The sequence below is a fragment of the Oryctolagus cuniculus genome, chromosome 16, assembly GCF_051225735.1.
Source record: "Oryctolagus cuniculus isolate XC-2025 breed Fujian yellow rabbit chromosome 16, ASM5122573v1, whole genome shotgun sequence".
Classification (NCBI taxonomy): Eukaryota; Metazoa; Chordata; class Mammalia; order Lagomorpha; family Leporidae; genus Oryctolagus; species Oryctolagus cuniculus.
Window position 1 is genome coordinate 84,239,094 of NC_142882.1, and position 27,747 is coordinate 84,266,840.

Below are 27,747 nucleotides of genomic sequence, written 5' to 3' on the forward strand. Positions count from 1 at the left end.
ACTTGCAGGTACTTGCAGGTAGAATGGAGTAGACAGTGACAGATCTGGACCCTCGCAGGATGCAAACAGAAAAACTGGGGTGGAGGGGTTATTAGAGGAGTCACTTATTTGAGGACTGCGGAGAGTTTCTGATGCAGTAAAAACTGGAAAACTTTACATTCATGAAAAGGAACAAGTTCAAAATGGTGAGCTGACTTCCACAGCAGCTTTTATGAAGAATATCTTCCAATCCCAAGTTCTGGCAGGGCCTGGCACACACAGAAGGCTGCTAGCAGGGATAAGGAAGCCAGAAAAGCTTTTTAAAGAGACTTGGGGAGAGCCTTAAACCCTTAAAGCTGCTCCACTTCTGATCTAGCTCCCTGCTAATGTGCCTGGGAAAGCAGTGGAACATGGCCCAACTCTTTGGGCCCCAGCATCCACATGGGAGACCTGGAGGAAGCACCTGGCTCCTGGCTTCAGATCAGCCCAGCTCCAGATACTGCAGACATTCAGGGAGTGAACCAACAGAAAGATCTCTCTCTCTCTCTGCCTCTGCCTCTCCACAACTCTGCCTTTCAAATAAAAAAGAAATATTTTATGTTTTTAAAGATTTATTTATTTATTTGGAGTTATGTGGTATAGGAGACCAAATGCCTAATCAGAAAGCCTCTGAAAAAGGTAAAATTCTGGAAGACAAAATAGTAGTTCAGGACCTGCTGGAGGAAAAAATGCTACAAAATATACCAAACATAAGCTGAAGGACAAAGGGCAAACTACAGCTGGTCTAGGACATACCAAAGGTAAAACCCAGGCTGAACTCAGCACAGTCCCTAAGTGGACTAGCCACAGGCACCAGCATGCCACACTATTGGCCATGGACACAAGGATACTTTAGCCAGGGGCCAGTGCTTTGACTTAGCAGGTAAAGCCGCAACCTGCAGTGCCAGCATCTCATATGGATACTGGTTGGAGTCCCAGCTGCTCCACTTCTGATCTAGCTCCCTGCTAATGTGCCTGGGAAAGCAGTGGAACATGGCCCAACTCTTTGGGCCCCAGCATCCACATGGGAGACCTGGAGGAAGCACCTGGCTCCTGGCTTCAGATCAGCCCAGCTCCAGATACTGCAGACATTCAGGGAGCGAACCAACAGAAAGATCTCTCTCTTTCTCTCTGCCTCTGCCTCTCCACAACTCTGCTTTTCAAATAAAAAAGAAATATTTTATGTTTTTAAAGATTTATTAATTTATTTGAAAGTCAGTTACACAGAGAGGAGAGGCAGGGTGGGGGGTGGTCTTCCATCTGCTGGTTCACTCCCAAATTGGCCACAACAGCCGGAGCTGCGCCTATCCAAAGCCCGTAGCCAGGAGCTTCTTCTGGGTCTCCCACACAGGTGCAGGGGCCTAAGGACTTGAGCCATCTTCTACTGCTCTCCCAGGCCATAGCAGAGCTGGATCAGAAGTGGAGCAGTCAGGTCTCGAACCTGCACCCATATGGGATTCCGATGCTTCAGGCCAGGGCATTAACCCACTGCGCCATAGCACCAACCCCACAATACTTTTTAAATAAAAGGATTCAGAAAGAATGAAAGTGAAAGTAAAAGACAAAAACATATACAACATATAAAAGCAGCCCGGCGCTGCTGCTCACTAGGCTAATCCTCCACCTTGTGGCACCGGCACACCAGGTTCTAGTCCCAGTCGGAGCGCCGGATTCTGTCCCGGTTGCCCCTCTTCCAGGCCAGCTCTCTGCTGTGGCCAGGGAATGCAGTGAAGGATGGCCCAAGTGCTTGGGCCCTGCACCCCATGGGAGACCAGGATAAGTACCTGGCTCCTGCCATCAGATCAGCGCGGTGCGCCGGCTGCAGAGAACCGGCCGCAGCGGCCATTGCAGGGTGAACCAACGGCAAAGGAAGACCTTTCTCTCTGTCTCTCTCTCTCTCACTGTCCACTCTGTCAAAAAATAAATAAATAAATAAAAACATATAAAAGCAAACTCAAATATATGTTTTAATTTAGTAGCAGACAAAGTAGGCCTTGAGATAACAGCATTATTGGAGGTAAAGGGGGAGAATTTATGATAATAAAGGAGCAAACTAGGAAGGGATGACAGTTTTAAATCTGTATACAACTAGTAAGAGAGAATCAAAATATTTACTGCAAAAAAATGACAAAACTAAATGGTGAAACAGACACACCTACAAGTATCACATAAAGTATGTAAAACTCATACAGATACAGAAGATATGAACAACACAATTAACACAATAGCCCTAACTAGCATATATGGGACATGCAACCAACAATAACATAATATATTTTCTGTCAAAGGCACATAAAATATTAATTGAAATTAACCAAATGTTATACCAGTGCCACAGGCAGAGGCTTAACCTACTATACCACAGTGCCAGGCCGCCCCCACAACTTGCTTTATAAAGCCAGATAATCTTGGGCTCGGCACCATGGCTCAGGAGGTTAATCCTCTGTCTGCAGCACCTGCATCCCATTTGGGTGCCAGTTCTAGTCTACTCCTCTTCCAATCCAGCTCTCCGCTGTGACCTAGAAAAGCAGTGGAGGATGGCCCAAGTGCTTGGGCCCCTACACCTGCATGGGAGACTGGGAAGAAGCACCTGGCTCCTGGCTTCAGGTTGGCACAGCTCCAGCCGTTGTAGCCATTTAGGGAGCGAACCAATCAATGGAAGGAAGACCTCTGCCTTTCACTGTCTGTAACTCTACCTCTCAAATAAATAAATAAAAAATATTTTTTTAAAAAAAAGACCAGATAATCTTAATAACAAAATTAGAAAAAGGTCACAGTAAGGAAGGACAAATATGCAAAAATCTCAAACAAAATATTAAATCATTGCAAAAAATATGTTAAACAAGGTAACATATCACAATTGGGTAATTTTTATTACATTTAGCATCCACTTATGATAAAAATTATCAGAAATCTAGAAACAGAAAAACCTTCTGTAAAAGTTCTACTAAAATTTAGAATATTTTCTGCCACCCTATATTAGAAGTCCTAGCTAGCATAGTAAGAAAACAACATCATGAAGATGGAAAAAGGAAATAAAATGATGTGATTGCATAATCCTATTTTTTAAGTTCAGAAGATCAGTTAGAATTAATAAATATATCTTGTAAGACTACTATGTAGAATACTAGCATTCTAAAAATTTAATTTTGTCTATTACTCAAAAAGTAAACACAAAAATTTTTAATAATTTCAGTTACAAAATAAAATTATATCAAATAAGCAAGAATAAGTCCAATAAGACATTTATAGCTATACAGTCAAAACCACAGAACATTTTTGAGGAAAATTCTAGCATATTTAAAAATATAAGGGACATATCATATTCACAGACTGCACTTCTTCATATCATAAAGATGACAGTTATCATAAAATTGATTTGTAGAATCAATAACAGCTTAATAAAAACCACAGTTTTTTAAAAAATATATTTAATTTAGTTATTTTATTTATTCAAAAGGCAGAGAGAGAGAGAGAAAGAGAAAGATCTCCCATCAGCTGGTTTACTACCCAAATGCTTGCAAAACAGCTGGGAATTCAATTCAAGATTCCCATGTGTCAGCAGCCATTAGCTGCTGCCCACAGGGTTCCTAATAGCAGGAAGCTGCAAACAGGAGCAGGGCTAGGACTCAAACCCAGGTACTCAGACAAGGAACAAGGAACAAGGGCATCTCAAGTGCCATCTTAGCCACTAGGCCAAACACCTGCTCCCAGAGGTGCTTTTTAAAATGGAAATTGAAAAGGTGATTCTGTAATTTTGAATTCAAAAAGCCAAGACAATCTTCAGTAAGGCTACAAATTTATATTACCAAACATCAAGACAGATGAAAAAGGTACAGCTAGTTAGCTCTATCAGGCCAGCTGGAGCACAAACTAATGCAACAGAACAGAGTCCAGAAATAGACCAATGATCCAGTACCCTGACCTATGATAAATGTGACCTCTGAAGATAGTAGGGAAAACACTGTCATTTCAATTAATGGTACAAGTTGAGTTTTCTTACTCAAAATGTTTGAGATCATTCAAAATGTATTAGATTCTGAATTTTTTTGGATTTTGGCCTGTTTGCAAATACTCAGTAAAACATCTTGGGAATGTGATCCGAGCCTAAATACAAGATTCATTTGTACCTAAAAGTAATTTTACATAATATTTTTAGTGTGCCTATATTTTCACTGTGACATGCCACACATGGTCGGGGTGGAGTTTTTCACTGTACTGTTACATTTATGTTCCAAAAGTTTACAATTTCTGAACATTTTGGATTTCATATTTTCAGACTGGGGATACTCAACTGGTTTTCCTTAAGGAAAACATTTTGCCTTGACCCCTGCACTTAACACCATAAACAAAAAATAAAAATCAAGTACAAATGGACTGCTGATGCAAATGTAAAAGATGAAACAATAAAATTGCAGAAGAAAACACAAGAATATTTTCACTACTATGGAGTAGGCTGATTTCTCAAGTACATCAAAGTATTAACCAGTAAGGAAATGTATGGACTACTTTTCAATTAAGAACTATTATTCATCAAAACATACTATATCATGAAAAATAAAGCCACTAAGTGGGAGAAGCCATGTGCACTGCAGACGTCCAGCAGACTCCCATTCAGACCATACACTGCAACATAGTAGGTTAAGTCTCCACCTGCGATGCTGGCATCCCAAATGGGTACCTGTTCATGTCTTGGCCGCTCTTCTTCAGATCCAGCTCTCTGCTATGGCCTAGGGAAGCAGTAGAAGATGGCCCAAGTCCTCGGGCCCCTGTACCCACGTGGGAGACTGGGAGGAAACTCCTAGCTCCTGGCTTTGGACTGGCCCAGCTCCAGCCACTGTGGCCATTTGGGGATGAAGTGGATGAAGGCCTCTCTCTCTGTCTCTCCCTCTCTATATATATAACTCTGCCTCTCAAATAAATAAATAAATCTTAAAAAAAAAAAAAAAGCTTTACATCAAACAAAAAGGCACCAGCTGAAAAGTGACTGCAATCGGCACTTCATAAAAGACAATCTCCAAATGATCAACAGACTTATGGACAGGTATTTAACTGCACTAGACATCTGGGAAACGCAAATTAAAACCACCATGTGACACTTTTTCAACAATCCCACTAGAATAGTTCAAGTGACATACAAGCAGTGAGCAACGTTCCAAACAGTAACTCCAAGAAGCCCCTCTTGGAGCCGACGCTGTGGCATAGTAGGTTAAGCTGTCACCTGCATCACAGGCATCCCACATAGGTCTCAGCTCTTCCACTTCCAATCCAGCTCCCTGATACTGCACCTGGGAAAAGCAGCAGAGGATGGCTCAAGACCTTGGGCCCCTGCACTCGAGTGGGAGACCTGGATAAAGCTCCTGACTCCTGGCCCCTGGCTTCAGCAGCCATTTGGGAAGTGAACAGCAGATGGAGGATGGAAGAACTCTCTGTTCCCCCTTCTCTCTGTAACTCTGCCTTTCAAATAAATAAAATGAGTCTTTTAAAATAAAAAAAAAGCAGCAGACTCTCTGTGATGGCTTTTCATAATAACCTTCAATGCAGGCCAGTGCGCGCTAGGTAAATGCAACAGGGGAAGCAGAGTGCACACCAATGCAGTCTACACACCCAGGTGCTCTTGGGTGATTTGGATGGCTCCAGGGGTGCATGATACACACTTGCAACAGTCAACAGAAGAGTCGATGGGTTTCAAACATTCTCTTTTGAATATCCTTCTTTCTCAAGTGAACATTTTGTATTTGTCAAATATATAACATACCCCTTACTAAATGCCTTACGGATAGCTTTTTCTTTTCTTTTCTTTTCTTTTCTTTTCTTTTCTTTTCTTTTCTTTTCTTTTCTTTTCTTTTCTTTTCTTTTTTTCTTCTCTTCTCTTCTCTTCTCGTCTCGTCTCTTTTCTTCTCTTTTCTTCTCTTTTCTTTTCTTCTCTTTTCTTCTCTTTTCTTTTCTTTTCTTTTCTTCTCTTTTCTTGACTTATCTGTACAGGACCAGCCTCCTGCCATGTAACACTGCCACCTGCAATGCTGTCATCCCATACAAGCGCCAGTTCAAGTCCCAGTTGCTCCACTTCTGATCCAGCTCCCCAATAATGTGCCTGGGAAAACAGCATAAGATGGCCCAAGTGTTTGGGTCCCTGTACCCTACATGGGAGACCTGGAAGGAGCTCCTCGCTAAGCCCTAGCTGTGGCAGCTGTCTGCAGAGTGAACCAGCAGATGGAAGATCTGTGTGTGTGCATCTCTTTCTCTGTAACTCTTTCAAACAAATAAGTACTTATAAAAAACTTATTTATTTAATTATTTAGAAAGAGTGACAGGGAGAGACAGAAAGATCATCTGTCAGCTAGTTCACTCCCCCAAATGGTTGCAACAGCCGGGGCTGGGCCAAGCGGAAACCAGCTCTCCATCTGAGTTTCACATGTGGGCAGCAGGGGCCCAGGCACTTGGGGCATCCTCCACTGCTTCCCCAAGCCCATTAGCAGGGAGCTGGAACAGAAGCAGGGCAGCCAGAGTGTAGACCCCTTCAATCTGAGATGCCTGTTTCGTGGGATGCCAGTTTCACAGGCAGTGGCTTACCTGGTCCCTGGGAACAGGAAGAGATAATGATCTTTTGTGAAAGATGAAAAATGTGAGCTAATTCTTAAAAATGACACTGATCCTGTTACAAGGTAATACAACTAATGTTGATCAAAGTCTCTACCCAAAGTTCTACTACATGTAGCACTACAAAAAGCGCTTTAGCCAAAAATACTGTCATCACTGGAGCCAAGATGTGAAAATCTCACAAAGTATACTCACCCAAATAGTAACAAGAAAAGTGAGTCACCAAATTTAAATTTAAAGGATTATATTGCCAATAATATTCCATAACATTCCTCTTACCACCTTCAATCATAGAAACAGGTGTTTATCCTGATTATTCAGCAACCAGAACATTAAGAAATTCAAACTGCTCACTGAACACAGGTCTCTGGATGCTTTAAAAAAATGAAAACACGCTAAGTTTAGTTATCTGCTTTTTCAGTACACGGCCAGTTATAATCAACAAGGCAGGATGGGAAGCAGAGAGCAAAGAGCTGACAGGAACACACAAAGTAGCAAGTGGTGGTGGAAAGAAAGAGCAGAATGGAAAAGCCGAGAGCGGCACACACACAGCCCTGTGGGGCCACTTAGCAGAAAACTCCATGGGCCTCGAGCGTCTCCCAAGGGAACCGTGCACACTCGTCATCACCAAAACGGACCCTCAGTAAGGGCAGCAGTACCAATTACGGCGTGCCATGGACAGTCTTTGGAAAGAAGGTACAAAAATACATAATCTGTTTTGAAAATGAAATTCGTCCAAAATGTTGCACACAATATTTACCACGGCTTACAGTGAGCACTTCGATGCCAAGCTTCAGTAATACAGCAGATTGTACTCCACAAGCAACGCTGCAGAGAGCACTACAGCTGATGCAAGAATGCTAAGCTCAACTCGAATGGCAGTCAAATAGAAAACAAGCGCCTCATTCCCCAATTACACCAAAGAAAAGAAGCACTAATGTGATTTGAAGCACCCAAGCCCTGACATCGTATCTTGACCTAAAGACACCCAAGGAGGCCTGTGTGCGTGTGCCAGGTATCTGAACTGTGAAATCACCATTTGTCTCCAGCCCACGTAAATCGCCACTGCATCTCTCTCCAAAGCCCTCCTGTCAGCTCTGCCCAACCCTCAGGAAAATCATGCCTTGTGGGAGGGGTTTCTCTTGAAACCATGCTTAATAACCTGACAAATGCTATTTTAAATATAATTAAGGCACAATTTAAACATTCACATTTGAATAATTTGCTGATAAAATACTGGTAAGCCACTGGAAGAATATGTAGATTTTAATTCTCTTTGCCGGAACTAAAATCAAAGGAATATGTAAGCTTTTCAGCAAACCATGAAGCTTAAAAATGACAGGAAAAGTGACTAATCTCTGATTTTCTATGTATGAAAAATCCAAGTTAAAGAATGTGTGAAAGACAATTTAATTTTTCAAAGTAAAAATGAGAGAATGTGCAGGGAAAGCACTAGCTAGTGACCAGAGCCACAGTGGTCACTCTAATGTCCTCCTCAAAGATTTAGTCTTCAAACGACGTATTTCCCCCACAACCTGTGAATAATACGATGATGATGATGCGGAGAAAGTTGTAGTCTACCATATGTAAATATTCACTAGGAAAAAAGATCTGATGAATAATTACATACACATACAATCACAAGGAACCAAAATTCAAATCAGCTCTTTTGCTGTGTATCCTACCTAACCAGACAGCACTCTTGGAAAGTTCAGAACTGTAACAACATCATGCCTGCCTAGGACCCCTTGCGGCCATTTGGGAAGTGAACCAGTGAATGAATGGAAGACTCCTCTCTTGGGGCTGGTGCTGTGGCTTAGTGGGTAAGGCCACCACCTGCAGTGCCAGCATCCCATATGGGCACACCGTGCAAGTCTTGGCTGCTCCATTTCTGGTCCAGCTCTCTGAAATGGCCTGGAAAAGCAGTCGAAGATGGCCCAAGTCCTTGGGCCCCTGCTGGGAAAGTAGTAGAAGATGGTCCAAGTTCTTGGGCCCCCGTACCTGAGTGGGAGACCCTGAAGAAGCTCCTGGCTCCTGGCTTCAGATTGGCGCAGCTCTGGCCTTTGTGGCCAACTGGAGAGTGAACCAGCAGACAGATGATTCTCTCTCTCTCTCTCTCTCTCTCTCTCACTGCTCTGCTCTGCTCTGCTCTGCTCTCGCTGCTGTGTAACTCTGACTTTCAAATAAAGAACCTGGGCTAAGAAAATACCTACATTCTTTAAGGGAAAAGCAAAGGCTTACCATGTAAGTATGGGGAGACACACGCAACTGTTCTGTGGTGGTAGAGTCTTGGGTTTCCTTGTCTGGAGTCAGAAACTATTCCGTCTTTCCAGACACCAGTGGAGTATCACAAAATGGAAGGCACAGTTCAAAAAGCTTTTGTTTACAGAGAAAGATGCACCTGCTCACCTAGCTGCTATAAACACCTGTCAGCCATTATTAACCTGCTCATATGTGCAGATATTCAAAATCAAATATGAAACATTTTGCTGGAAGGTTATTATCCACTTTAGGACTATCACTGACGGTTACCAGTGACTGATTACAACTGTACATTACAGATGACAACAAAGGAAAATGAGAAAGCTGCATGGCTGGCAAAAGGGCACCCTGGTGATTTACAAAGCTAACTTAGAATCCAGCTGTATTCACACTAAACAAACTTTCTCCCAACCTCAATACTAAATCACCTCTCCACTGAGAGACATGGGTGAGAAATCTGAAAGTAAAACATGATAAATGCATCAATACTGTTACCCATAACAGCACAAATACTGTTTTTGCTTAACACACACACACACATATATATGATCTACAGTGACTTTTTATCCAAACAGTCATTTAGACGAAGCCTATCAAACAGACCCCATAACTAGACATAAGCAATAACTTATATATACCATCAACTATTTGGAAATGACAAATACCCAACAGTATTAGCCCATAAACAACTACACAAATTGAAATCTAAGCCAGAAATTGAAATTTATTTTAGCTACTACACTGAATCTATGTGTAAACTATACCTGAAGTCAGCACTTCCATAGTTTCACACAAGAAAATGAGTATATAAATAAGATAATGAAAATAGAACTAGCCCAGAGCTGTCCACACAAACGTAACATAACTTAAAATCTAATTTCAGAGGCTCAAAGAAATATCCCTTTCTTCTCTTTAACTGCCTCTCATAACGGGACAAAGGAACAGTACATAAATTAAAACCAGCCAGGACAAAAATGGAGAAGAAAAAAGAATAGTACCCACCAGTGGATTTATGCATGCAATAAACATTTACTCAATTTTTTAACAACTAAGCAAAACCTGCCCTGTTTCCTCCCAGACACTGGAACAGTGGCACTAACTCAAGGGAAAACAAAAAGTTACTCAAGGTTACCCTTGTAACCCCTGGTAGAAACACCTGTATTCACCTTCAGACGAAATCTTCACACATTTTTACATAAAGAAAACAGGGGAGACATGCAGGCATGCATTACCAAGGGAACTGTCTCATCATCTCCTGACTCTTAGATGAGCTTCTCTGGCTGCTGCTGATTAGGGGTCTGAAGGAACACAGTAATTGGGAAACAAGTTAAAAGAACTTCCTAAGGAAGGTTGTTTTGTTTTAATTCTCAGATGCAAGACCTGAAGAAAACTTAGGTGGAAGCAGTTCTCTCCGAATCCTGGGCGTGCAGACAGCAAACGTTCCCTTCGCGGTTCTGCACGTTCCAGAACAGCACAGGTAAGGCAAGCCACACCTGGGCTACAGGTCAGTGACCCCCAAGGCCAGCCACGGCCTCGGGCTCCGGGGCCGGGGTCGCTCGCGGGAGGGCGGGAGCGAGGCCGACGTCAGCGGCACGCACGACCACCCGGGCACGCCTTCCGCAAGCCCGCGACCCGCTCCTCGCCCCAAGCGGCCGGCCGCGCCGCGGGCCCCCGGTGCCGCCGGGCGACCTGCAGGCCCGCGCCTTCCGCTCGGACAGCGGACCACGCTCACCACGACCCCTCCCCCGGCCCCGCCCCAGCCGGCCCCGCGCCGGCCGCGGCCCCTCTGCGGCCCGGCGCCGCCGCACCTGCACACGGTGATCAGGTTCCTCCGCTCCACCGCAGCGTTGCGGGCGCTCAGGCTCTTCTTGCCGCCGCCGCCAGCGCCGCCGCGGCTCCCGCTCAGGCCCCCCAGGCCCCGAGAGGCCATGGCGGGCTGACCCCGCACCCCCTTTGTCTCGCTCGATCCCGCACACCCTCTCCCCGCAGCTGCTTCCCGAGGGCCTCGCTCGCTCGGTACGCGACCGCGGCGGTGCGGGAGAGCGGGTAAGAGCGACGCGGGGGAGGGTGGAGGGTGTGGGAGACCGCGGGGCACTCGCACCCAGGGACCGGCGGCGAGCCCCACACACCCCGCGCACACCCGCACGCACCACCTCCGCCCTCGCGCGCGCCGCCGGGCGGCGTCGGGCGCTCCGCTACTTCCCGAGGGAGTCTGCTCGTGGCCGCGCGCGCGCGTGCACGGCCCAGCCGTCCCGCAAGCCCAGTCACCCACACGCGGCGCCACTCGCGCCTCAGCCGGGGCCGCGGCGGGGAGACCCCGAGCCTCGCGCGCGCCACCCCGCCTTCCAGGCGCCTATGGGAGCGACGCTGCACCAGCGGGAGCCAATCGTGGCGCGCGAGGGGCGGGGCAGGCCGGCGAGCCTTTAAAAGCACGCGCTTCAGCTCCGCCCCGACGCGTGAGCGGCTGTCAAGACGCCGGGCTCGCGCTCGCAGCACGCGTGCCGCAGCCGCCGGGCACGCCGAGGAGCCGCTCTGCGCGCGGGTGGCGGGCTGCGGGCCCCGGCGCGAGGCTGGGAGGCGGGGGCCTGCTCGCCGACCCTCGCCCGGAGCCAAGCGTTAAGGGCCGGATTCCTGGTCGCTCAGGCCGGGGATGCGCCGGCACCCGGCCCGGAGCCTGGGAGGGGTCCTTTGTCCTGACGGCCTCCCCCGCTCTGAGCAGGGGCTCTGCGCGTCCGATAGCCTTCTCGGGGCGACCTCGGCGCCGCGTCGCGCCCACCTCAGGCACGGGGGACCAGGGCGGGTGTGGCCGGGGCCGCTCCGCCTGCCCTCCGGCCTCCTTGCGGGCGGCTCCCGGCTGCCGCCTGCGTCGTGTGGCGGTCACCGCCCTCTGCAACAGTGTGCCCAGCGTTTGCGGTGAGAGCCCGCGTGACTGCGGTCCCTGTGGGACCAGGCACGGCGCTGTGCAAACGACAGGCTCGCATCCGCTGATCCCGCGTTTCAGCTGAAGTCACGCTGACCGTGGTTTTGACGGGCATGTGTCACGGATTGACTGGCTCCAAGATCCGTGTGGCTTCCGGCCCTGGCTTTGGAGCCGGTGTCCAAGAATGTCACAGGATAGAGTGTAGCCTGAGTGTCTCTACTTTTATATTGAGTACGGGAGGTCCCGTTACTCTCTGTTGAGTGCTTTTTCATACACAGTTTTGAATAAGCTGCAGTTACTGTTTTCCGAGATTTTGACTTTTTAAAACTATTTATTATTATTTAAAATTATTCCTTTCAGCTACTATGTAATCACGAAACAAAAAAAAATTTGTAGGAAAAATGGCTTCACTATTTTGATATGTTTTCATGCATTAAAATTAAAATAATTTAGATACACTGTAAACTTTACCCTCACATTAATAAGAGCAGACGAGCACTCCATAAGTGGGCGTTTGTGGTCACTGCACTCTCTCTGGGACGTTTTTTGTCTGTTCTACTGTGACAGAGGTTTCCTCCTTGGAGCTTCAATTGAATTTGCCTCCTCTTACCTGCCCATTAGTGTAAATGCAGGAGCAGCCATCCAGAAAGGGGTCTGCAGGCTGGCCGCAAAGTCTCCGCCAAGGATTAGCACTGGCAATGACGAATCTCCCAGGGATGGAGTCATTCTTGTGTAGCCACAGAGAACAGTGTACAGGGAAGCGTGGGAAGCCATTCATTGTCAAGTAAACTTCTCACCACCTATGCTTAGTATGTGCCAAGGAAAGGACGCACGCACGCCCCTCAGGGCATTTATCAAGAAGGCAAAGGTCATGTCAGGAGAAAGGTGAGATGGAGACCAGGATAAGTACCTGGCTCCTGCCATGGGATCAGCGCGGTGCGCTGGCCGCAGCACGCCGACTGTGGCGGCCATTGGAGAGAGAACCAACGGCAAAGGAAGACCTTTCTCTCTCTCTCTCTCTCTCTCTCTCTCACTCACTATCCACTCTGCCTGTCAAAAAAATTAAAAAAAAAAAAAGAAGAAGAAAGGTGAGATGCTTTTATTCGCAAAAGAGGCTGCCTCTCCTGTAGTTTCTTCTCCTTTTCCTGTTCCGTGGAGTTATAATATGAATCCATCTGCAATGATTGGTAACACCTCTGGAATGTTACTTTTAGGGGAATTCAGTTGACAAATTAGTACTTAACAAGATTTTTTGCTGCAAGACAAGCAATTTTTTTCATGTGTGCCGTTAAACTGCCACATGGGGGCCTTATTTGATAAGGCTTTTAGTAACTTTGGAGGTATGTCCTGCATCTTTAGTCCTAATCTGGAGATTACTAATTAATTAAATCCAGCTTAAAGTACAGTATTACTATAGAGCTTCATGAGTTTTCACACTACATTTTGAACTTTGGTACCCATTTCTGAGAATTGGCACAAAGGTTATTCAAACACAGAAAAAAATCCTCAGTAAAAATCATGAGACCTGGCTGGCGCCATGGCTCACTAGGCTAATCCTCCGCCTGCGGTGCTGGCACCCCGGGTTCTAGTCCTGGTTGGGGCACCGGGTACTAGTCCCGGTTGCTCCTCTTCCAGTCCAGCTCTCTGCTGTGGCCCGGGAGGGCAACGGAGGATGGCCCAAGTGCTTGGGTTCCTGCACCCGCATGGGAGACCTGGAGGAAGCACCTGGCTCCTGGCCTCAGATTGGCGCAGTGCCGGCCGTAGCAGCTATTAGGGGAGTGAACCAATGGAAGTAAGAACTTTGTCTCTGTCTCTCTCTCACTGTCTATAACTCTACCTGTCAAATAAAAATAAATAAATAAATAAATGTCAGTTCTCTAAAAGAATAAAAAAAAAAAAGAAAAAGAAAAATCATGAGACCTATTGGGATTCTGTAAACCTGAATGGGCAGACCATACCTCTTCTTCTCATCAAAAAAAGACAAAACTCCAAATGCAACACATAAAATATCATCAAATATAAAATGTTACAAAGCAAAGATATGACCATAGTCTACTTTAGTCTCAAAAAAGAAGTGGACTTTCTAAGTATGCCACAAACCCAGCAGCCATAGATAGAAGAAAATTGGGGAAATGATACCGTGGAATTGTTTAAATTCACAAATCAAGTACTATCACGAGCAAAATCAAAGGAAAAATGACAGAAAAAACATTCATGAAACTCATGGCACAGTTAATTTCCTTTGTATAGGAAATCTTCCACAGACCAGTAAGCACAATTTCAACACAACGGTGAGAGTGAAAGCCAAACAGGAATGAGTAAAATAGTGACAGGGAATAGTGACGATCTCCCAACTCTTCAAAGGCTGAGAAGGGGGAGGAAAAGAAGGTGGTGGTGGTATTAGGGGAATATTGAGAAAGGCTATGGTTACTGCTGTTTAGTTGTTATTTTCATGGCAGTAACTTGAGCACACTTTACAGTTGATGGAATGGATGTGCTAGGAGGGGGAGATTAGTGATGCCACAGAGAGAGAAAAGGATCAGAAGTGAGGATGCGGGAAAGGAGTGGGATGCACACATAGATGGGTGGACTGAGCTTGGGCTGAGGTTACTGACTTGTGGTTGTTACCAGAGAAGAGGGTGGGAGTATGGGTGCAGGCACCAGCAGTTTAAAACTTTTACTTTTTGAGAGGGAAGGAAATTCCCAGCTGATGGCTTTTTTTTCTCTGCGAAATAGAAAACATCACGTACTGAAGGTGACCTAGTGCTTCTTACAGAGTGATGTGGCTAATCCAACCTGGTAGGCTCACACCTCCATCCTGCAGTGGGTGGTAACTGAGGCAGCTTGGGCTCCCATAACAACATCCTACAGCCTGGGTGGCTCAAAGGACAAACATCTGTATCTGAGAGTTCTGGGAGCTGTGAACAAGTTTCTGGACAGTTTGGTTCCTGCTGAGGGCTCTCCCCCAGGCTTGCAGATGACCACCTTCTCCCTGTGTGATTACATGGTCTTTCCTCAGGGCATGCAAGAGGAAAGAGGTCTGTGCTTCTTTTTCTAAGGGCGCTAATCCCATCAGAAGGGGCCCTCCCAAATTACCTTATCTAACCCCAGTTGCTTGTCAACAATCCCATGTCTAGTACCATCACATTGCGGGCTAAGGCTTCAGCATATGAATGGAGGGGAACACGAGTATTTAGTCCATCGCACTTAGGAGGCTGGGGTGCCATAATAAATAAAACACTGTGGTTTCACCCAGAACTGAGATTTAATGAGCAGGTGAAAGGAAAGACAGAAAAGCAGGAAAGTTCAGGATGTTAACAAGAGTGATCCTCAGGTACTTTGCTTTGGAGATAGAAGGACATGAGGAAAGAACTGATGGATTAGGGTAGCAAAAATGGACCAAAAGGCTGGACAATCTGTTGAGAAAGAACAATCATAATTAATAAAGTAAAACAAGATTGGAGGAGACAAGACTGTGGTTAGAAAGTGGTGTATGGAATTAAGATTATTGTAAGTTATGAAAAACTCCAAGGTGTGATCATGGAAGTATGGCAGAAGAGAATGAAGGGATGACCTGGTGATGTCAGAAACTCAAAACCTCAGCAGTTCAGTGTTGAGTGCCCTCCAGGGTCCACTGAGGTTTAGCGTGGTGCAGGGTTCAGAACACGCACCTGCTGCTGTCGTAACCAATAGGTTAGGCGACCTATGGGGAAGTTAATAGATGGCAGGACTGTGAAATTACAATAACCTCAAAGAACTGAGAGCAAATTTTACTGATTTGCTTGCTTTTTACAAGGGAGTAGAAGAATAATGGCCTAGAAGCAGCAACAGAAACCAAGGAAAACACTACTCTTCTTGCCCACAAGTGTGAAAGAGATGAAAACTTTGAGACAACGGTGAGAAAAGCAGTCCCCTGAGGGAGATACTGGTCCCTGCTGAGTACAGGAGGTGAAGGGACCACAGGAGAAGTAGTGCAAGTGCAAGGCAGTATTGGAAGTAGGGCAATAGTTCCAGAGGGCATCATGGAAAGCAGTGGTAGACAGTGTCAAAGGCAAAGAAGTACAAAGTATGCAGGTTCAGTGGGGTGTAGATGGTGAGGATGACCCTACAGCCTATGGTCGATGCATGTGGAAGAGAAAGTTGATGGCTTTCAAAAGTTGTTCTTTGGGTAAGACTGATCAAAACAAGATGGATGGGGTCTTACAATATCTTTAAAGAGGGAAAATATTGGCCCTTGTTTCAAGAGACTGTCCTTCCTTCCTGCCCTCCTCCATCCTTTCTTCCTTCTTTCCTTTTATTTATTTATTTTTTTAATCTCAGAGACTTGGAGAGAGGCGTTAACATACCAGAAACTACAGACTGCAGACATTGCATGAATTATGCTAATCATCAGAGTCATTCTCTGGAGCATTTTTTTTTTATACTCTCATATTCTCTGAGAAGTCATGTATGGAAAGCCCTGTAGCAAGTGGTGGAGCCAGATATGACAGGTTCAAAATCCATGCTTTGTTGTGACATGTTTCACTGCCTTTTTGAGAAAGTACCTCCAGATGAGGCGTAACCACAAAACCCCTGCATTGTGCACACAGTGCTTAAGAATGAAAAAGACTGTGCGCATCTGCCAGTTGCATCACTCGTGCAATGTGGAGTCCAGAGAAAGGACAGCAGCAGTGCGCAGGCTTCCCTGACGCTCTGTAGGAGCCATGGAGTGGAATGAGTTTCAGCCCTGGGGCTAGCAAGCCAGTCACTAACAAAGAAGGGCTGGCAGCTGTTCCTTTCCTGTCTCCTCCCTTCCACCCTTCTCACTGGACTAGAACCTCAGCCTCTTGTTATACCAGCTTGGATTTCTTTATACCTAAGGTAATTGTCATCAGCTTTTGCTGCACATTAACTTAGTTTTCTACCTATTGCCTGTGTTTCTATCAAGGTACACTTTTCTGTCACCTTGATAATAATGGGTGTTCTTCCAAAACATCACAATCACAAACTTGTATCCCATGACATGGTTTTATTATAATTTGCTTATCAACCCCATGTTGTTGAACTTTTAGCATATTTCCATCTATTATATAGACAGCATTAGCATTGCAATATCTGCATGCCCACAATTATTAAAGAGACTTAATTACATAAACTTTTTGATTCAGAAAATGTATGTCAAATAAAAGGATAAAATTTTTATTTTTAAACAGATTTATTAATTTTTTGAAAGCCATAGTGACAGGGAGAGAGAGAGAGATTTTTCCATCTTCTTGTTCACTCCCTACATGGGCTCAATAACTGGGTCTGGTCAGACTGAAAAGAGGAGCCCAGAACTCCATCAGGTCTCACGTGTTTCAGGAACCCAAGCACTTGGGACATCTTGTGCTGCTTTCCCAGGCGCCGTAGCGGGGAGCTGGATCAGAAGTGTAGCAGAACAGCTGAGATTCCAACTGAAACTTCGGATGTGGAATGCTGGCTTTGCAAGTAGCAGCTTAACCCGCCAAACCCCAACACTGGCCTCAGATATACAAAATTTCAATGAGGGCAAATTAAACTTTTTCCTAGAGAGTTTTTACCAATTTACATTCCTACCAGAATTAATATGTAAATTTTCTTATTCTTTTACTCTGTATACTACTATTGTTCTCTTTGCCTTTTTTCCATAGAATAAGCCAAGAGCAATATCTTGCTCAGATCTTAACTTGTGTTTTAATAGCAGCAAAATTGCACACTTATTTCATGTGCTTATTGGTCATTTTTGATTTTGGGTTTTGCCTAGTCATTTCCTTTGTCCATATTTTCCAAAAGAATATTAGTCTTCATTATAGTAGTATATTTGGGCTGGCGCTGTGGCAAAGTGGGTAAAGCCACGGCCTGCAGTGCCAGCATCCCATATGGGCACCAGTTCTAGTCCCAGCTGCTTCTCTTCCCAGCCAGCTCTTGCTATGGCCTGGAAAAGCAGTAGAAGATGGCCCAAGCCCTTGGGACCTTGCACCCCTGTGGGAGACTCAGAAGAAGCTTCTGGCTCCTGGCTTCAGATCGGCACAGCTCTGGCCGTTGCAGCCAATTGGGGAGTGAACCAGTAGATGGAAATTGCTCTCTCTCTCACTCACTCTCTCTCTCTCTCTCTGCCTCTCCTCTCTCTGTGTGACTATGACTTTCAAATAAATAAATAAATCTTTAAAAAATAATAATACAATCACAAATATTTGTATATATAATCATGTCTCAAACAGAAAAGGAATAGAAAATATTTTTTAAAAAGTAGTATATTAACATATTGGTCTACCATTTGTATAGAAAATATTTTTCCTACTCTGTTGCTTGCTTTGTTTATGGGATTGAAAGAATTATTTTATTTAGGCCAGCGCCGCAGCTCACTTGGCTAATCCTCTGCCTGTGGGGCCGGCACCCCAGGTTCTACTCCCAGTTGGGGCGCCAGATTCTGTCCTGGTTGCTCCTCTTCCAGTCCAGCTCTCTGCTGTGGCCCGGGAAGGCAGTGGAGGATGGCCCAAGTGCTTGGGCCCTGCACCCCATGGGAGACCAGGAGGAAGCACCTGGCTCCTGGCTTCGGATTGGCGCAGCGCGCCGGCAGTAGTGGCCATTTGGGGGGTGAACCAATGGAAGAAAGACCTTCTCTCTGTCTAACTCTGCCTGTCAAAAAAAAGGTTATTTTATTTAGAGATGAATAAATGGTTTACATAAATTAAATTTATCAATATTTTTCTTTATTGGTTTTTCCTTTGATTATTTTAGGAAGATTTTTGCCACCCCCAAGATTATTAATTCGATTCTTTTTTGAATTAAAAATAGTGAAAGTATTTGGAATGTATGAATGTGTGAAATTAGATTATAACTTAATTTTTTCATAATAATTAGCCATTTGTTCCATGTCTGTTTATTAAATTAGCCACCTTTCCCAACTGACATCATATATTAAATTTGTCATGTAATTTTGCATTTATAATAAAGATTTTTGCTCATTACAATAAATCCACAAATAAAACTAACATCACTATTCCATAACAATTTTGTTACAGATATCTCTTCAGACATAGTTCAGTATTTTACATGTACGTGTTGATACTTAATTTTACCCAATTAGGCTCATTCTACACTTACTTAATAAATTTCTTCACCAATCTGTTACTCTTCATTAATTTCTCTTTGTTTATGATGATTTCTTCCCTACAAAAGTTTTGGGTTTTTATCCAATGTATTATAGGCTTACTGTTAGGGTTTCTGAGTTTCACATTGTGCTTAGAAAAACTTTCTGTATGCTTGGATTTAAAAGTGTTTACATCTGTTTCTGTTGTATATATATATTTTAAAGATTTTTATTTATTTATTTGAGAGGTAGAGTTATAGACAGTGAGAGGGAGAGACAGAGAGAAAGGTCTTCCATCTGCTGGTTCACTCCCCAAATAGTTACAACGGTCAGAGCTGCGCCGATCTGAAACCAGGAGCCAGGAGCTTCTTCCGGGTCTCACACACGGGTGTAGGGGCCCAAGGACTTGGGCCATCTTCTACTGCTTTCCCAGGCCATAGCAGAGAGCTGGATGGGAAGAGGAGCAGCTGGGACTAGAACCGGCGCCCCTATGGGATGCCAGCGCCTCAGGCGGAGGATTAACCTACCACACCACAGCACCAACCCCTCTGTTGTATATTTTTGCACTTGCATACTGGATAATTATATAATGTGTCTTTGTGTAAGAGTCAATTGGTAAAAGAGGTTAATTTTTCAATTGGCAAACAGTTAACTGATACTAGTATTAAGTATGATCCTTTTCTACTGATATGAAATGCCATCTTTGACAAGTACTAAATATTTACACACATTTGTATCTACTACTGGATTTTCTGTTCTGATTCACTGGTTTAACATTTGTGAGGTGGTGTTACCAAAATCTGGTAAGTACTAGAGACTTAAAATTATTTTTAATATTGTACAGGGCTAGTATCCCCTGATTGTTCCCTTTCAGAATATTCTTAGGTAATTCTGGAATGAATTGTCTTCCATAAAAAAATTATAGTCATTTTGACAAATTCTTCCTCGCAAACATCTGGATTGCATCAGATTTATAGATTAGGTAAAATTATATTTGTAATATTTACATTGTGATAAGGCTATAATGTCTCCTTATTTTTCTCACATATTCTTTTACGTCACCTGATGGAGTTTATAGTTTTTATGACTATGACTAGAATGCTTGCAATGCAGGAAGGCTTACATTTTCAGATCATGGTGAATGAACCAGAATGTCACCTGTCAGTATAAGCATGTGAATATAATCAGTCAAAATGAGAGAAAGGAGGGAACACTTGCTTTGTCAGTTACTAAAATAGATTGTAAAGTGTTGGAAAACGTTGTAATATAGCAAGGCGCTAACTTATAGAAGAAATATTAATGCCAGGCTAGTGGAAAAACACACAGTCTCTTTAACACTAAGAATCTGAATAGGTAACATATGTGATACCAGTTCTACAAAGTAATTTTCTGCAAATTATGTGAGACTGATAATTCAAGCATAAGTTCTATTTTAAAAATCATCTAGGAATATTTTGGCAAAGAAAAACATCAATGAGAAATAAATTACTCACAAACTCCTAAATAGAATTTTCAGCCATACTGTCAAGAAAATATTACTTCAATTCTTCCTGCAAATTAAATGACATTGTTTTCACTCCAAATAATTTTTAAGAAAATTCCCCCTGAAATATCCATAGTCAAAATAATTGATATACATTTACCCTGAAACAATCCAACAAACTATATTCATGACCAAAATTGCTTATGTAAACTTATAATAGGTCAAAATAACAATTATATTAATAATTGCCCCTTTGAAATCTCAGGGTCAACATTCATTTAGATAGATAGGCACACATAGAGCCTATGTGTATAATTCAAAAATTATAAGGCAGTATACTTCTATTCATAAATTTGGCCAAATATGTTTACCTGAGTCAACAGATAAACCTAAGTAAGGACAAAAAGAACACTAGGTTCATCATCCAGATCTTATCAGGCTTATGTCTAACTCATTCATTACTTGGTATATAATTGACCTTGCTAATGAGGTCAGTGCCCTGTGAAGTTATTTCCTGGCAGAGTTTGGAAGCTAATGTTTAATAGTTACTTGCATCTCAATTCACAATAGCTAAGATATGGAATCAACCCAGATGCCTTTCAGCTGAAGATTGGATAAATAAATTATAGAATATGTAAACCATGGAATACTACACAGTGGTAAAAAAATGAAATCCTGTCATTTGCAACAAAATGAATACAGCTGGAAAACTTTATACTTAGTGACATAAGTCAGTTCCAAAAGGACAAATACTATATGTTCTCCCTGACTTATGATAACTAATAGAATATCTAAAAGATAATCTATAGAAGTGAGATTGACACTTTGAGATTCAATAACTTTGAACAGCCCTTGTCGTGACTGTTAAGGAACAATTTTTTTTTTTCATACTATTTGTTGAACTCTGTACCTAGTGTAGGGTTAATCTTATGTGTATAAAGGTAATTGAAAATAGATCTTAGGAAAAAATAAGAATGAGAATAGGAGGAGGAGGGAGAAGGGTGGAACGCAGGTGGGAGAATGGGTAGGATAGGAAGAATCACTATGTTCCTAAATTTGTACTTGTGAAATGCATGAAGTTTGTATGCCTTAAATAAAAGTGTTCTGGGAAAAAATAGTTACTGTTAGTTTTCTATTGTTGTAGGAAAAATTGCACAAACTTAGTGGCCTTAAAACACTCATTTATTAGCTAACAAATCCATAGGTCAAAAGCCTGGCACAACACGATTGAATTTTCTGCTCATGGTCTCAGAAGGGTGAAATCAAGGGGTCAGCTATGCCGTGTTCTCTGGGAGATAATCTAGTTTCAAGCTCATACGAGTTGCTGCTAGCAGAATCCAGGTTCTTGCGGTCACAAGGCATGTTGCTTTCCAATATTTTTTTAATAAGTAGGGGTACACTCTAAAATAATGATGAAAAGTGTAGTCAAGGTAAACTGATTACACAGCTGTTTACTGTCACTACCAAGTGTCATGGACTATGTGTGCTCTACTTTTACACAACTGGCAGTGCAGGTTTGTTTATGCAGGCAGCACCACACTCATTTGAATAATGCCTTGGATTTTGGTGTCATCATGGCGACAATGTCAGGAGGTGATAGGAATTATTCAACTCCATTGTGATCTTACAGGACTCCTGTGGTAGTGTGGTCCATGGTGACAGAAATGCCAGAATACAACCCATGGCTATAATGGGAAACTTTAGTACACCCTCAAAAGCCCTCTTGTCATACAAAAGCCTTGTAACTCCAGGAATATCACCAGGCAGCAGAGACCATGACAGCCATCTGGGAATTCTGCCTAGCCCTAGTGGTGAAGGAAGCAGTGTACTCCCTAAGAGACTTATTTGGTGCAATGGCTCTTAACGTGACATTGTCTTTCCCAACCCTAACCGCTCAGATAGATGTCCTTCCAGGAATTTTGCTCCAGCTCACTGCAGACCATCAGCCTAATGATGGTCTCCAAGGCCTAGGGAAACAGTATTTTCATTTGTGTCCCTTTGGTAAATACTTTGAATTGCCAGTTATGTGACTATGCTAGATCAGTGGCTTGCAACAGTGTACAAAAGTTCCTACTTAAGTCGTAGATGACACAGAGAGAGAGGTATTAATCAAAAAAACATCAGAAGTGGGGAACTTTTTTTCTGCAAAGGCAGTTAGGTATTTATAACATGATTTGTGGGCCATACAAAATTATCAACTTAAAAATTAGCTTGCTATAGATTTATGAATCGCAAGTTCCACCTGTGGTTGCCTTGGCAGAGCCAGACCAAATGATTTCACAGATCTTATGTGGTCAACAGGCTAGACATTCCCTACCCTGAGATAAACACATGTAAAGGATGATGAATGATCCAAAGAAAAAGAGCATATAAAATGACAAGTTGGGAACAAGACTCCAGAAACCATTGTTTCTATGGAAGATAATGTCAACAGCAAGACCAAACATCACTGTAGCTCTACAGGGATGCCAGGGAGAAAGCACTGATTCAGCTGAGATAAGGAAGGAAGACTAGGAGTTAATCAGCTTGAAGACTTTGTTGTGGGAAAAAGTGTCCAAGCAGAGGGAAGAGCAAGTGCAAATGGCCTGTGGCCGGGGGAAATACACTGTGTCTGGCAGTAATGTGGCTGGAGTTAAAGGGAGTCAGGCAGACGTGGCTAGATATGAGGCCAGAGACGAAGACAGGATTTGCTGCACACAGAAGCTCTCGAATCTCATTAAGATTTTCGTCTCTATCCTGGGAGCATTGAAAAGCTCTGGGAACAGTTTGACCCAAGGGACTGACAAGACCAGATCTGGGTTTGAAATGATCCCTTGTATCTGCCTTGTGAACGGGGGAAAGATCAGATAGAACTTGCTGCTCGGTCGCGGTTTGCCAGCACTCAAAATGCAAGACTGTATTCCTTTCTCTAATGACTTAGGGTTCGTAGTCTTTGCCATCAAAAGCTCCAGTTCTTGTTTTAAAGCCTAACTAGATGCCAGATAGTGAGGGCCAGTGCTGTGCAAGCTCACGTACTGAGCCCAGGTGTGCTTTGTGGAAGAGGATGAAAAATAACCAAAACCCACACTGCCTTTTCCATCACGTGTGAGGGCTTTGCTTCACCCTCTGTCCTTGTTCAGTTTTTCCAACCTCCAGCCCAGTAAGGTTGTGGCAAATTCCTCCTTTATAATGTATGGCAACCCCCACCTGACCTATGCCTCATCAGGTTTTGGTTTTCTGGACCATTATCATCTTACATCAAAAATAAGTAAATTGGAGAAAAGACAGGAATTTCCTGGGCAACTGATGAACACGTTTAAAGGGGAGTGCCTGAGGTCAAGATTGTCCTCATTTATGCTTGGGCTTCCTGAGTGAAGTTTAGCAAACACACCAGTGTCTTGAACCATTTGATAGTATCCTAAGCCCAAAGACCTTAAAAATCTTTTACTGATTTTGTGATTCCCAACGTGCAGAGACAGGCAGAACACTAGTTGATGAGATGGAGAAAAGAGAATAATTCACCAAATCAGCTCAGATCCCACTCCCATGAGGTCATCCTCCTCCCTGTGCGCACTCCCCTGTCTCCTGCCTAGGCCTGATCAAGCACCCACGCAGGATTGCCTGTTATCTCTGACGTGAAGGAAGCAGCAAAGGAGGTCCACTGCAATCTTTTCAGACCCACTCTGTCCTCACCGCAAGGCTATGTGATAGCTCTTAGGGACCTTGAGGAGGTGACATAATTTCTACATCCTTCAGAAGGCCAGATTAAAGGAAGAAGAAGCTCTCGCAACAGGGCCTGCCGTACAGCAAGTGCTAACCACGTGTGTGCTCTTTCTGGAAGAAGCACCAGAACACCAAGTCTGGCCTCAGTTAGTGTCTCCAAAATTCTATTATATGTCTTGGCCAGGGCTTCGTGAATTTCACCTTAATGTATCACTTTTAAATTTTTAATTTATTTGAAAGGCAGATAGAGAGACAGAGTTGTCTGATCTGCCAGTTCTCTCCCCCAGACGCCTGAGATAGCCCTTGCTAGACCAGGCTGAAGCCAGGAGCTGGGAACTCCAGCTTCTGTGAGCCATCAGGTGCTGCCTCCTAGGGTTTACAGTAGGAGGAAGCTGGAATCAGGAGCCTAGCTGGGTTTTGAACCGAGGCCCTCCATCATGAGATACGAGTGTCCCAAGAAGCATCTTAACTGCTATGCCAAATGTCTGTCCTACATTTTTGAACACAAGAAATTGTATCCATCCTGGATTAGCAGAACTTCTTATCAGACATTTCTTCTTCTCCATAGTCTTACAGTGAATGTTCTGCCATTTTGCAGGTTTGCTCAATGAGACGTCTAAATATTTATTTATTCAAAAGATAGACCAAGAGGGGAGAGGAAGAGATATCTTCCATTCACTAGTTGACTGCCAGAATTCGCATGCACTTGAATGACAGGGTATTGGGATCAAAGATGAGGAGCCAAGCAGGTGGATTATTTTAGAATAACTTGGCATGATTACCTTCTTCATTCTTAGTCCTCTTGTTAATATTCCCCAGACTGCAGGCTCAGCCCAACCTTATTCAGTCATTAACACAACCAATATTGATGAAATCGCTACTCCATGCAGGGGTTTGGGGGGATTGTAGAAGTGGACAACACAGACAGAAATCCTTCCCTAATGAGTTTATAGTGTACCAGGAGAGAAACAAAATAAAGATAAAAGGCAAACTCAATAATAATTATGATAAATATCTAAACTGGTTGACTCTTTACACATCTCAGTTAGCTCTGTTTTAGATTGCAACATTCTCCTTACTCATCTAACATTCACCTTGAAGTACATTTTTATTGCATCTAATGCCTTGTGTTGTTAGGTCACTCAGGAACTTTGAAATGCCATAAATTAGACAATGTTGTAATCCGTGGTTCATAAATATCAGCCAAGTTTTTTTATTTCATCATATTATCATTCTTGTTTTTTTTTTCTAAAAAGTCATGTATTCATTTGGAGATAAGACAGAGAGAGGGAGAGACACAGAGACAGAGAGATCTTTCATCTGCTGGTTCCCTCCCCAGATGGCTGCCATGGCTAAGGCTGAGCCAGGCTAAAGCCAGGAGCCAAGAGCTTCTTCCAGGCCTCCCAAACCTGTGGTGGCAGGGACCCAAACACACTGCCATGTCCCTTTGCTTTTCCCAGGCTATTAGCATGAAGCTGGATTGGAAGTGGATGAGAGGCTGGTGTTACAGGTGGCTGCCTAATTCCCTATGCCACAATGCTATGCTCTATAGTTTTTGTTTTGGTCTAGGGTAGAAAAATAATGACATAAAATTTTTTTTAAAAAGATTAATAAAATATTTAGAATTGTTAGGTCAAAATGAGAAGCAAGCAAAGAGAGGATATTAAATGTTATTATGAACCCAAAGGAAAAGTTAATACAAGCCAAGTTGATATAGGTTGATAAATAAGAATAAGCCTTCCTTGGCCGGCGCCGTGGCTCACTAGGCTAATCCTCCGCCTGGCGGCGCCAGCACACTGGGTTCTAGTCCCAGTCAGGGCGCCGGATTCTGTCCCGGTTGCCCCTCTTCCAGGCCAGCTCTCTGCTGTGGCCACGGAGTGCAGTGGAGGATGGCCCAAATACTTGGGCCCTGCACCCCATGGGAGACCAGGATAAGTACCTGGCTCCTGCCATCGGGTCAGAGTGGTGTGCCGGCCGTGGCGGCCATTGGAGGGTGAACCAACGGCAAAGGAAGACCTTTCTCTCTGTCTCTCTCTCACACTGTCCACTCTGCCTGTCAAAAAAAAAAAAAAAAAAAAAAAAAGAATAAGCCTTCCAAATCTGGTAGTATCCTCTTTTTAGATCCCATTTCTGATTAAAAAAAACTCATATTTTAATATCTAAGGGAAGAGTGAATTTTTAAAATAAAGTTACAATAATATAATTCATCTATCTCTGGGAAATAAATTACAAAAAGATTTAAAAAGGGGAAGAAAAATATAAAAGAAAATTGGGGATGACTGTACTGGAATTATTTGCTGTCTGTTTCTAAGGACTGTAATGAAGTTTTCCCACTGACCCTGGAAGTCAGATTGCCCTTGGATAGTGACATTTTAAAACTACGTATAGGAGGCCGGCACTGTGGTGCAGTGGCTTAAAGCCCTGGCCTGAAGAGCCGGCATCCCATATAGACGCCAGTTCTAGTCCCAGCTGCTCCTCTTTCAATGCAGCTCTCTGCTATGGTCTGGGAAAGCAGCAGAAGAATGGCCCAAGCGCTTGGGCCCCTGCACCCATGTGGCAGACCTGGAAGAAGCTCCTGGCTCCTGGCTTCGGATCGGCTCAGCTCCGGCTGTTGCGGCCATCTGGGGAGTGAACCAGCAGATGGAAGTCCTCTCTCTCTGTCTCTACGTCTCTCTGTCTTTCAAATAAATAAAATAAATCTTTTTAAACAATCATAGTTGTTATCTACCCTGAAAAAAAGGATTACCCATTGCTGAATAGTGTATTATACAAAAACATTGCCTTCCATCAATTCATTAATGAAAATTATGAGCTTTAAGAAATGTCAGGACCCCTGCACCCATGTGGGAGACCTGGGAGAAGCTCCTGGCTCCTGGCTTTGGAGTGGCCCAGCTCCAGCCATTGCAGCCACTTGGGGAATGAACCAGTGGATGGAAGACCTTTCTCTCTGTTTCTGTCTCAAACTGTATGTAACTCTACCTCTCAAATAAATAAATAAAAAGCTTTAAACAAAACAAAGAAAGAAAGAAATGTGAGAATGTGAAGAGTAAAAAGAAAAGCTCCCAGTATGTGCATTCACCCTTCACACTTCCTCACATCCTTGTTTTCCTGGCACTTCCTGTTTTATTTCATTCGTAGGGAATGACTGCATAAATCTCACCCTCTGGTTGAAGACTTATTTATGCATTTTTAGAGTCTTCTTTTTTCTCTTTTAAAGTTTAAATTCATTTATATCCTAATTTTGACTGTCTTGTTAGATCAGGCAAATTTTCATGAAGTTCGATTGTAAGGCTGAGATTACGGAATCTCTTCACTTCCCTGTATGTTAAGAACTCTATTTTACCTTTCTTATGAACCCTGTCTTGGGCCTAGCATGATGGCTGAAGGACTGTAGGAAGGAAACCCTCCACCAACTGACATCTAGATTCACCAGGGATTCGCTCTACAAAATCTTGCTTTTTTTAAATCTGTTTTTCCACTCTAAATAGAAAACCAGCACTCCTTCCTTGTCATGGACTCACCACGCCAGAAAACATCAAGGACTAAGTGGAATTGTATTACCCATACATCTGCACCAAGGTTCCATTCATCACTGCCACTCCCAAATACACACCATCTGTACCTACTACGACAAAGTCCTTCTGGATTTCACTGTCAATCTCGCATGTCCCA

The 27,747-nt window shown here is 43.6% G+C and overlaps 2 protein-coding genes across 7 annotated transcripts in view; one reads left to right on the forward strand and one right to left on the reverse strand.

The window, feature by feature from the left end:
* Positions 1-11,220, reverse strand: part of RUNDC3B (RUN domain containing 3B) — a 173,409-nt gene extending 162,189 nt beyond the window's left edge. For 4 of the 6 annotated variants that reach the window (XM_002713833.6, XM_017344326.4, XM_051853372.3 and 1 more), the window contains exon 1: positions 10,689-11,041. In XM_002713833.6, coding sequence (XP_002713879.1) covers positions 10,689-10,810 — 122 coding nt within the window. In that variant the 5' untranslated portion in view covers positions 10,811-11,041. Of the gene's footprint in view, positions 1-10,688 lie in introns of all 6 variants that reach the window. The other 2 variants (XM_002713831.6, XM_051853374.3) reach the window with 2 other exon arrangements.
* The window catches only part of ABCB1 (ATP binding cassette subfamily B member 1), a 199,871-nt gene that overhangs the window by 56,791 nt on the left and 115,333 nt on the right, over positions 1-27,747 (forward strand). Inside the window, exon 2 of the mRNA XM_008261791.5 lies at positions 10,252-10,357. The gene's annotated coding sequence lies outside the window, so the exon portion shown is untranslated. The remainder of the gene's footprint in view (positions 1-10,251; positions 10,358-27,747) is intronic.